Source organism: Gavialis gangeticus, unplaced genomic scaffold (genome assembly GCF_001723915.1).
Source record: "Gavialis gangeticus isolate Ggan-Ray unplaced genomic scaffold, GavGan_comp1, whole genome shotgun sequence".
Lineage (NCBI taxonomy): Eukaryota > Metazoa > Chordata > Crocodylia > Gavialidae > Gavialis > Gavialis gangeticus.
The window spans coordinates 85,919,305-85,930,936 of NW_017729022.1; the positions used below are offsets into that span (position 1 = coordinate 85,919,305).

Genomic DNA, 11,632 nt, shown 5'->3' on the forward strand with positions numbered 1-11,632 from the left:
TGTGCTCACAAGGGGGGAGCTCCCCAGCTTGTATGTATGCTGTGGATTCCTTCTCCCCAGGTGCAGCACCCTGCATTTATCTACATTGAACCCCATGCTGTTACCATCCGCCCACTTCTGTAGTCTGTCTAAATCTAATTGCAGCCTCTCTGTCCCTTCAAGCGTGCCTACCTGTCCCCACATCTTGATGTCATCGGCAAACTTGGACAACATTTTCCACCCCCTCGTCCAAGTCGCTGATGAAGATGTTGAACAGTATAGGCCCCAGGATCGAGCCCTGGGGGACCCCACTATTCACATCCCGCCAGGTTGAGTGCGACCCATCCACCACCACTCTCTGGGTGCGTCCCATCAGCCAATTTTTGACCCATCCAAATGTGTAGGCATCAATGCCACAGTTGCTCAATTTATTAATAAGAATGGGGTGAGAGACCATGTCAAAGGCCTTCTTAAAGTCCAGAAAGACTATGTCCACAGCGACACCATCATCCAAGGATTTAGTAACCTGGTCATAAAAGGCCATCAGGTTGGTCTGGCAGGACCTGCCTTTGATGAACCCATGTTGATTTCCCCTGGGCATGATCTCCCCTGCTGGCCCTTCACAGATGTTATCCGTGATAATTTTTTCAAGGGTTTTCCCCAAGACCGATGTGAGGCTTATGGGCCTATAGTTTCCTGGGTCCTCCTTTCTCCCTTTCTTATAAATGGGGACCACATTAGCTAGTTTCCAATCTCCGGACACCTGACCCATGGACCACGATCGCTCGTACAGCCGGGCCAAGGGCAGAGCAATGGCCCCCGCCAGCTCTCTCAACACCCATGGGTGGAGGGCATCAGGGCCCTCAGATTTAAAAACATCCAGCCCTTCCAGAAGATCCCTAACTACATCTGCGCAGACCCGAGGCCTGGCAGTGCTATCCCCAAGATTGCCCCTACCTCTGTTGGGAGAGCTGTCCTGGACCCTGTCCAAGAAAACAGAGGCAAAGAACTTGTTAAAAATTTCAGCTTTCTCATCTGGTGTAGCCACAAGATTACCATTTGAGTCTAGCAGGGGCCCTGCATTACCTAGTGCCCTCTTCTTACTCGCAATGTATTTGAAGAAGGACTTTTTGTTGTCCTTAAGAGACAACAAGGACCTTGTTGGGTTCCAGTCCTTAAGAGTGTTCACCAGATACCTTCACTCTGCCCTGGAGTCTTTGGTTTGGCTATAGCCACCATCCTTATCTCGTGAAAGGACCTTTGGGCTGGCGCCATACCCATCTGGCTACCTGGTCAAAGCTGCTCATGACACTATATGTTACTGATCCTCTTACCTCCCAAGGGAGTCACTACACTAAGAGGTGCAGGTACATGACTGAAGATCATGCACCTACTTCTGCCCTCAGTTACACAATTGTATCCTCCCATCAAGGAGTTTCGAATGTGTCTCTGAGGATGCTGTGCTGGATCCATTCATTCCTTTGAGGCAAATTCCTAAAGAGCCTTGATGGGCTGCTATTTTTTCTTACCAAGGCTTCATGTATGAAGTTCTGCAAAGTTCAGTACTCATAGCCCTCCTTTTTAGCACACACATGAAACTGCTAAGAGAGATCATGAGATCCCCCACCTCCCGCCCAGCCACAGACTTTACTGTCAGTAACAAGGAGATGGCAGCCAGCTGCAGTTGCTTCCTTAAGCTGTGTACCTTCTGCTCTCGGGTGACCCAATGTCTGTAAGCAGTTAGACATAGTAAAAGAACTGAGGTTCAAACAGTCCACCCAGGAAGGACAGAAGTAATAATTAAGTAAAAAAAAGGGATGCTTCAAGGAGCTTATTGACATTCTGACCTCCTCTTCAGTGGAAATCATCTGATCAGCATCTGACGAGAGGGCTAAACTAGGAGATGAAAATCAACTGAATATTACTACTGGACTCTGAAGCAGATTAGGAACGCTGCCTTCTGTCTGTCATTACCCAGGACCTTTCGTGTCCGAGGAGAACCTTGCTGTCATTATCCTTGCTTTTGTCACTTTGAGGATAGGCTACTGGATGTCAATCCACGTGGAACAGAAAGTAAGCATCCTGAGGATTAATACTTGAACAATAGCATACCCTTTAATTAATAAATACCACTATAAACACATAAGCTCAATGCTGGATTCCTTTTCAGTTCTGGACCAAGTCCAAGGTCATAATCCTACTATGCAAGAGCCTTCATCAGTTCATGCAGATTATTAGAGACCATCTCCCTCTGTAATCCACCAAAAGTGATGTCTTTTCACAGCAACACAGCAGATAAGAAAGCCAAGATGACTAGTTAACATAAGTGTGGAAGACAGGATTTTTTGGTTGATGGACCCCCTGGCTGTGGAACTTTCTGCTGATAGGGAGGGTTCCAATGTAAATATCAACCCAACCTTTTCCACATCCCATCATTTGTCCCCGTCCCACAAGGATGGATGATCAAACTCAAGAAGTAACTGGAGCAAGGGGGTGGACAAAGAGAGATTAAAGAGTACTTTACACTATAATGCTACATATGTAGCTGTATTCTGCACCTGCAAGCTATACTGAATGCTGCTTTAGTATTGAAGCATAGAAAGGTCCATTTGACTCGGCTAGGAACAATCCTGAGTTAACTGTTAGAACAGCAGTCAAGGAGTGGGCCTACTGTTTTGAGAAAAATTCTGGGAATCAGGTGGTCTGAGCTGTTAACCAAGTTCTGCCATTGATTTTCAGTGTGTTCCTGCTCAGGTCTGTATCTCAGTTTCCTCATCTGTGAAACATGGTTGACATAAATCACACTGAATTTGTTAACCCTATGCTCTACTCCTTTCAGAGAAGGTATACTAAGTGTACCGTGATCCTCTTCAGCCCTTTCTGTACTTTCAATGAAAGTTTCCATGCCTCTTATTTTTTTCAGTTTCATTTTATCTTTTCTCATATACCACAAAAACATCCATAGCAATCAATAATATGCTCACAGGCAAATTTACAGCTGCCTTGCTGAGACAGACCTGAAGGAGCAGCTATGGGAATGGATATATTGCTTCTCTCATGGGAATTAAATCTAACTACAGTTTACATCTTGCTTCTCCAGAACCCACAAGCTTGATTATCATAAAATATGAACTCCTCATTTACCCAGGGTTAATGAAAAGAATTATTAAGACATCCTGAAAACGAAGAGTAATTTGCATAAGCAAATTCTCCCAATTGTTATGCTTTTCTTCTGAAACTCATGTTAAAAATGTAGCTTACAGCTGTCTGAAAAGTGAGTCTTTCGTTACCTGTCTGATAATTGTCATTGAGGCAGCATTTGCATTACCAGATTAAAGAGACTGATTTCCTTATATTTACCTAAAGAACCTGAAAACATAAGATTATTGTCTATGACAGTGTCATGAATATATATGGTAAACTAATTAAACTATTAAGATTGGCGCAATTTGCACATGCAGAAGAAACTAACTAGCAAATCATAGATTCACAGAAATTTAGGGCTGGAAGGGACCTCATGAGACCATCGGGTCCAGCCCCTCTGCTCTCAACTCCCAGAATTTAAAAAATCGTAAATTCCTAGGAAATGAAGATTAAATCGAGTTGTCTATGCCTTACTCATTATATATTACTTAACTTTATTAATCATTTTAAAAATAGGACTTTATTGCAAATGGGTATAAGCAAATTTGCCCCTTCAGATCTAAAGTTATAGAGAACCCATATAGTGGGGCAGAACAGTACACACACTGCAGTGGGAATGAGGGTGTTGTTTGGAGGCCTATGACTCACACTAGTGTGGCCAATACAGCATGCAGCCCCTGGGTACTGGAAGGCTGGACAGCCCTGATCCACATCAGTAAGTGATAACAAACATGTAATGGCAAACTTCATTACAACCACTATGTCCCCTTTCTTAACCTTCCATAGCATAACAGATAAAACTCAGACAACATACTGGAAAAGATGAAAAGTAAATAGGTTTTCCTGCACAGCAATCAGGATTTTAACATATGGTACTTTTCACTGCAGCCATTTAGGATCTAATGCTCTTGCCACTGAAGTCACTGACAAATTTACCACTTACTTCACAAGAAAAAACAGAATTATGCCCTTTGATTTATTATCTGTATGAAACAGATGTGTCCCCATGTTTTAACAACTACCAAAAGCAAACTAAGTATCTGTGTTTTATGGATATAGTGAAACCTAGAGCAGAAAGTGTAGGAACTGAAGTGAAAAATTAGAGATGTGAGAATTTGGGGGGTTTTTTATTTACTAGAAATGCTGTGATTTTTTTTTAAATCAATTCTAGAATGACCTAAAAGAATATTGCAAAGTTTCTTGCAAAGCAAGACTTCCACAAACAGTTACTTTAGGTCAGTCAAAACATTTTGTTTCAATACAACTGAAAAATTCCAGTCCAGTATCGATTTTTAATATTCTACCATATAACATTTTTTTAAATCAAATAAAAGTCAGTTAAAATGGAAAATTAAAAAGTTCTGTTCTAAACAGGACAGAGTGCAATCTTTCAATCTTATCGAAGTGCCCCTTTTAAATGTGCCCTGTAGTTTCACTGCAGAGTTGCGTGAATTGAGTTTATGCCATCCACAATCCAGTGGTACTCTCTCAGAAAGAAACAGCAGAGGGATTTCTGCCTGGAGTCTGAAGAAATCTACAAACATCAGTGGCAGATGGATTATATCCAGGGGGCTTGTGATTAAAACTCCACAGGGAAATGGTAGACAGTTTACTCTCAGGGATTTTGTGACAAATGCTAGGGAATGGCAAACTAGTTACTCTCAGAGCTCAGAATAATCCTGACTGCCTAGAAGGATTTGTTCCAGAAGGACTTGTGCTGTCCAGACTGTCTTACCATGTCTTTTCAGCTTGATGACACTAGAAATGCAACTGAAAATCTAGTGGCTGTACTCTTTTCTTCAGAGCACTGATAATTTGCCTTCATTCCTCTTTGAGTATGTGCTCTTCTAAACCTCATCTTAGATGCAAGAGATAGAATCTTTTAAATAGCTCTGGCTTGTGGGCTGCACTTGTACAGTGCAGGGCCTCATGCCAAGGTTATAAAAAATAGAGCAGCTACAACTGTCCGTCAGTTCCTTTTCACCACTCATGACAGTGAAGTAGGATTGTTTGCCCACTGTCTTAATAGGCTCTGCTCTTAGCATATTAATTAGTATTAATTTTAAAATATTGCCTTTGTGTGGCACTCATCACACTAATGTCTCCCTCAGTCCATGCCAAAATGACTGATTCAACAAAGCCCTCAGACTTCAAACCATTTCTGTCCTCTGATGATTTACCCCCTCTCACAGATGGCCACAGCCTGTGTCCTCTGCATCTTCATGAGAACTGTGTGTGAGACCACTGTTCCACTTGTCAGTTGTTTTGAGCTAGAACAAGGAGGTCCTGGGATGTCTCAATGAAGCTATTTTATACCTCTTTGAAAAATCTGTGAAGGGAACTTGGGACAGAGGATACATAGAGGATTAGCTTCCAAAACATGTCAGCCAGTATTTCTGCCAACTTGCATACAACTCCCAAGGTCTGCATGGGCAAAAGACCCTCAGCACAGTGAAACAAGGATCTATCAGCAGAAAACACCCTGGTATCAAGCACTGCTTTAGCACCAAAGACCTGTACTACCATCTCACTGAGGTAGCATGTCTTAAGTAAGAGATAGGTATGACTTGCAAAAGAAGAGACCCAAACCCTTGGTCAGCTAGGAACAAAACATTACCCTTATTCATTTAACAGGGACAGGAGATGCCAGCTCAAACACCAGCTTATCACCAAAGAAGCACTAGCTATATTCAGTATTTATGCCCCAGAATACTAGTAACTAGCAATGCAGGGACTGATATTAATGTCACCAACACCACTGGTACTATTACCAACTTCATTGCAGTCTGCCATTCCCATCTAATTTTACATGGGGAAATGTAACTATGCTCCCACCACTACTGTCTACACTCACCACTAGCATGTATGTTTGAGTTCTCAGTATCAAGATCGCTCCAGAGGTCAGCACTGTTTCTCAATGATATCTACTCCTCATCACCATGACCTGGGTATACATTATTTCCTCCATTCACTTTGGAATATTTCTCCTTCAAATCATGCAATTTGGAAGAAAATTTCTCATTACCGATTTGAGACTCATTTTAGATCTCCAGCTCATCCATCTCCAAAATAGAATCATAGATCTCAGTGTCCTTCTGTATCTATGGCCAGACCCCATCTGGACACTGGAAAGAAAAAGAGCCATCTGCAGATATGGAACAAACACTAGAACCCCCCAGATACCTTTCTCCCCCAGTCTCTTCAGATATGTCTTCAACTCTGGTACCAGCCCTTGATGATTTCAAAGCATTTCAGGAGCAACTCGCCTGTATTGCAGAAATATTTTTTCCTGAAGAAGATGATGAAGATGAAGAAAAAGCTGGCAAGGTTTCTGATTATTATTCATTCATCTACTTTCGGTAGCATGAGCCATGTGGCAGACACCAACTATGCTATTGCCTACAGCTAATGTGGCAAAAAAGAATAGTAGCTGTCCCAAATAGGTTTTGAATAGTTTTACACACACGATAACTGAATCCTTAAGTGCAGCCTCTGACAAACAAAGCAGACCAAATGCTCCCCTAAAGAAAACAACTGATAAAAAATTAGTCCTATTAGAGAATCAGCATCTTTACGGTGACAGGTTTCAGCAAAACTTCAGCAAGATTCCTTACCTAAGTTAAAAATCAATATTATGGAGGGCCAGCCAGTAACTAAAACAGTGCTTTAAGCAGTTACTGGATTCTTTGGATGTAGCAGGTAGATCCGTGGCCACTGCTGTGACCATGCACACACAGAACTTGTGACTACAAGCTTCTATTATTCCCAAAGCAGTGCAAAATACTACTGACAACTTAGGTGCGCTGAATTGTTCAACACTTGTATGAACAAGGGACTACAATTGATTCCTTGAGGATTTCAAGACCACAGTCCTTTTCTTGAGCATCTACACCTTGGTCTCAAACCACAGCTCTGCTAAGTATCAGGGGTAACTAAGGAAAGGACACCTAGGCCAAGTCCAGATGAGTGCAGCCATGTGATATGTGGCACTGCAGACATGTCTGCACCACCACATCCCACACATTCAGCTATTCTCTGCACTGAAACGTAGCGGGGGGCGGGGGGAGTTTGACCCCAAGATCAAAAAACTCATGCAAAAAAAAAAAGCAGGGGGGCACATGCGGGGACAGTGTCCACTGCCTAAAACTGGAGCCTGGCCAGCTGGAGCCACACTCCAGTTGCCAACCAGGCTCCAAACAGCATGGTTGCCACTGCTACAGCTCCAGAAGGGCCCCTAGGTAAGGCTGCTGGGGCCAGCCCAGTGCTCGCACCAGTCTCCCCTATCCCTCCCAGGGTAACCTGCTATGCCAGAGGGCACATGGCAGAGGTATTCCCCAGGGACACCTTGTGTTGCTGCTAGTTGTCCCCGGGGAACCAAGTGTCCATGCTCATGTGGACTCAGCCCCCCACATAACACAGACCATCTGGAAACTGCAATTCTTTTGGAGGTTTTATTGAAGAATCAAGAATCCAAGAAGCAGGCTTCATCCAAGAATTGAGATCTGCACTTGAAACACCATCATTAAATCCTTCTTTTTGTTTCTTCCATCATGTTTGGCTTACCATAACAATGTATATCAAACAAATAGATGACAAAAAATAGATAAACTATAGGTAAGAAAAAATAGATAACATAACAATTGGCAGTCATCACTCATGGCTTTATCCCATCCAGCCTTTCCCCATCCTTCTTCAAGATTGCCTCAGAAAAGGCAATCCCAAAAGAAAAAAGGTGTTCTACATCCCATCCCAGACTGAAGAAGCTTGAGCAAATTTAAACATAGGATCAGCCTGGTAACGCTTGCTTTCATTGTTCCATCCCTTCAGACTTCAAGGTTGATTCATGTCCCTTGACCTACAAGATAAACTTTTTTACACTGCATCCAGTCAGCCTGCTGAAAGTATTTGGGCTTCACAGCAGCGCCAATCACTACTAGTACAGTGTGCTTTCATTTGGTTTCTTCATAACACCAAGAACCTTCACAGAATACTTGCTGGTAGTAGCAGCACAGGGTACTGAGAGGACTAGGCATTCATATTTATTCAAATGCAAACTGTTGGCTAATTAAAGGCAGGAAGCTACTATAGCCCTGAGCAATGTTTGTTACCTTCTCAGACAGGAAGGGCTCACGGTGAATTACAGGAAATCAGAGAGAACTGACAAATGATGTCTTGCATTTGAAAGCTTGTCTAACTTTATCCTAGCTACAGAGTTGGTTCAATAAAAGATATCACCCACAGAAATCCTTGCTTCTTGCAAGTGAGAAATCATTTCTCACTCCATGACAGATGATAGAATTTATATAAGAATGCTAATTGACTCCTACAACAATGCCTTTCTCTTCAGATAATAGTCATCAGTATCAAATCAAATGCCACAACCTAGGTAAGAAAGTGGCTCAGACACTGAGGCTTACACATGCTTGATGCCAGTAGCTAGACTTCACCCATATCTATTACATAGCAAGTTTGATGTTTAGTTAAGTTTGATCTGGCACACACAAATAAATATGTGTATATCTTGCACCCTTGGTTCCTGTTCTCTACTATAGCACTTGGCTTAGGGCACAGTCTCTGAACTGAACTCTATAAGATGCCACTTCTCCCCCATCCTATTTGGTTGTGTGTACTCTGCAGCTTAGCTTGTTTTGCCTCATATCCAAGCTATGAAATGAAGAGAATGGTTTGGAAAAGACAAAGTTCCTTTGCAGGTTAGCTCATATGTGGATGAAGAAGAGGCAACAGATAACAGAAAGCAAAGCCCAGGTCTTACTATGATACACAATTGTCCAAAAACTCCTTTAAGGATCTGATTCAAACAAGGATTTCCTTGTGTACATAGTGCCTGAGCTTTTCGTAAGTGCAACCTTGTCCACTTAAGTGGGATTTATGCACAGCTATTTAAGCTTTATTTTCAAGTACCTACCTTCATTGCTTCAAATGTCTGCAAGCCTGGGTGACTTGAGTGTTCCTCCAGTGTGGGCTGCTAAATGCCCAATGCCTTTCCCACTTCCACCCCACAACCAATGGCACAGCATCAAACCTAGAGGAGAGGTTCAGCAAGGAACTATCTCTATGGTATAGTTAGCCCGGTCCACCTTTAAAATTTCCAGCCTTCTTTTCTCAGATGTCCAGTTCGCTGAGTATTGCTTGCACTGCTGGAAAAACAGTGGGAGTTGGGTGTGCTAGCAAAAATTCAAGGCTTTAAGAAGTATTTTCAGCAATAAATGTGTAAAACAAAACCTCAGAACTCTTAGTACACTGTCCCCTATCATACATTCAGATGCTTGCATCCATACAAGAGTATAGTGCTCATGATCTTGAGAGTAAAACTACAAGGACAAGAGGCTACTGTGAACATTGTCTATTGGTACTTCCCTCATTGATTTTAAGCTTTTTTTGTACAAAATGTCAATATTTAAATCATACTGGACTCTTTCTTAAAATTTAGGCTACTTGTTCAATGGAGTGAGAAAAGAGTCACTCAGGATGTACTTACCATCTTCAGCTGTACCAAGTAGAGTCAGAGCCTTTGGTTCACAGTTCTTTCACAAGTGACCAGTTGCTTGGTATGAAGATTCACATACCAGCTATTTCAGCTTCTTAAATATCTTTTCATAAAGAAGTGTTTTCACTGCTGCATTATCATTATCCTCACTTTCCTGCTATATATTGATGATACCAAAGCAACAAGTAAGGTACAGTGTCTTTACAGTACTTACAAGGTTTCTTGAGACAACTGATCACAGAAAAACACCTTTCTAATGTCATCATCCTAGAATTATTAATAACCCTGAGATACCTCAGAAGCAGGGAATACCCTGGATTCCTATTGATTTCATTGGTATCCACTGGAATGCAGCACCTTGTAGGATTGGGACACAGGATCACTTCCTGTGATTACAAACAACAGGAACAGTTCTGTAAAACTGATAGAAAGTAAATAAAAAAGTAGGGAAAGGAGGGATTAGCCCAACAACACTAATCCAAAACCTGGATTGGTCTGTGCCTGACATATGCACATTTCCATTCTTCAACATACAGGCCAACTTTTCCTTGTACCTTATTTGAAAAGAAAACACAAGAGCAAACATCTGAAAGAGGAGGGTGAAAGTAAGGAAACTCTGCTATACAAAAACTATGAGTTAAGCTAAAAGAGCACCAAGGAGTTATATGTCACTTTAGTTTTTAATTTTCCCCATCTGCATGTGTCACTGGATGTTCTAGGCGTCCAAACTATAATCTCCATTTAAACAAAATCAAAATACAAAGCTAATTTAGTTAGTACAATGTTCCCTGGACATTTCCATTGGCAGGAGCCCAGAAGCACGTTGCTGGGGTCTCAAGTGGCATGTTGGCTGAGTGCAGAAGCAGCTGAAGAAGCAGTGCATCAGTTTCACCCTTGCTAATGTGGCCACAGAAAATTGCTCTAAAGAACATTCCATCAATGGGCATATGATATGGGCTGCTCCCCAAAGATTATGCTAATCTGAGGAACTCTAAATAGAGTTGCATTCATTTATTTTTCAATTATGCTGTACTCAGCCTAAAGCAGTAGCTGCCATGGTTGCTTTTCAGAACTGATCTCAGCACTGGAAGTGGCTTCAGAGGTTAGTAAAGAAATAAGATCATGAATAAATCCTCAATCTGGTTAGGTTTCTCTGGGGATGGCTGGAACTCAGCTGCTGCCAAACACTGTTGGCACTTCCCTGGAGTTCCTTTGTGGGGTGGATGAAGACAGATCCTCAGGCAAGCCAATTTATGGCTTTACCACCCCCCTTTCTGCCGATGGCAATGGCTATTGTAGGGTTGCCAAGAAAATGATTACACTAGCTCAGCTTATTGTTTTAGTAGAACAATATAATCACCGAGAACTATATGCTAGGACATGGGAATGTATAAATAGAAAATGTTGTGATAGCATTGGGATGCTGTGGGTTAAATGGACCTACCAGTCAGAGACTGATGCTTTGGAAGATGACTGCTCCCTGTGAAGAAATTACCTGGATTTCAGCTGAAATTTGAATTAGCTGCTGGATTAGTGATGTTCTTCTGAGTCCTAGTTTGAGCTTGAGGTTAGAGGTAAATTAAACAGATTAGCAGCATCCAGTCATCTATGCCCTAGCTCCTAAGCCTCCTAGGATTTCAAAAGATACTGGACCAAATTCAGATCTGATGCAAATGGGTGCAGCTCTCATTGATTTCAGTGGGAGTTGCACTTTTTGGGTTTTTTTCTTTTGCTAGGGCTGAATTTGATCCATTGTATCCTAGGGAACCAGCTCTTTTTACTTTTGCATTCCTTTCATATACGCACCCTTTTTTGCCCTCTTCTGCCATTTTGTTGCTCCTGTGTTAGCCAAGACCTAGTCTACTGGGCCTCTTCTTTGGAAACTTATTACAGCTTATTTCTGTCTGCCTTTCTTTAAAGCCAGCTGAACATACCCAATGCTCTTCCTCTATGGTAAGACCAAAAATACAGACCACCCTCCCAGCTTCTGTGACACTCTTC

General features: G+C 42.1%; 1 protein-coding gene across 4 annotated transcripts in view; it reads left to right on the plus strand.

The window, feature by feature from the left end:
- The window catches only part of CACNA1C (calcium voltage-gated channel subunit alpha1 C), a 790,825-nt gene that overhangs the window by 731,419 nt on the left and 47,774 nt on the right, over positions 1 to 11,632 (plus strand). For 2 of the 4 annotated variants that reach the window (XM_019515544.1, XM_019515545.1), the window contains one exon: positions 11,552 to 11,584. The exons of the other annotated variants lie outside the window; for them this stretch is intronic. In XM_019515544.1, coding sequence (XP_019371089.1) covers positions 11,552 to 11,584 — 33 coding nt within the window. The remainder of the gene's footprint in view (positions 1 to 11,551; positions 11,585 to 11,632) is intronic. 4 annotated transcript variants of the gene reach the window in all.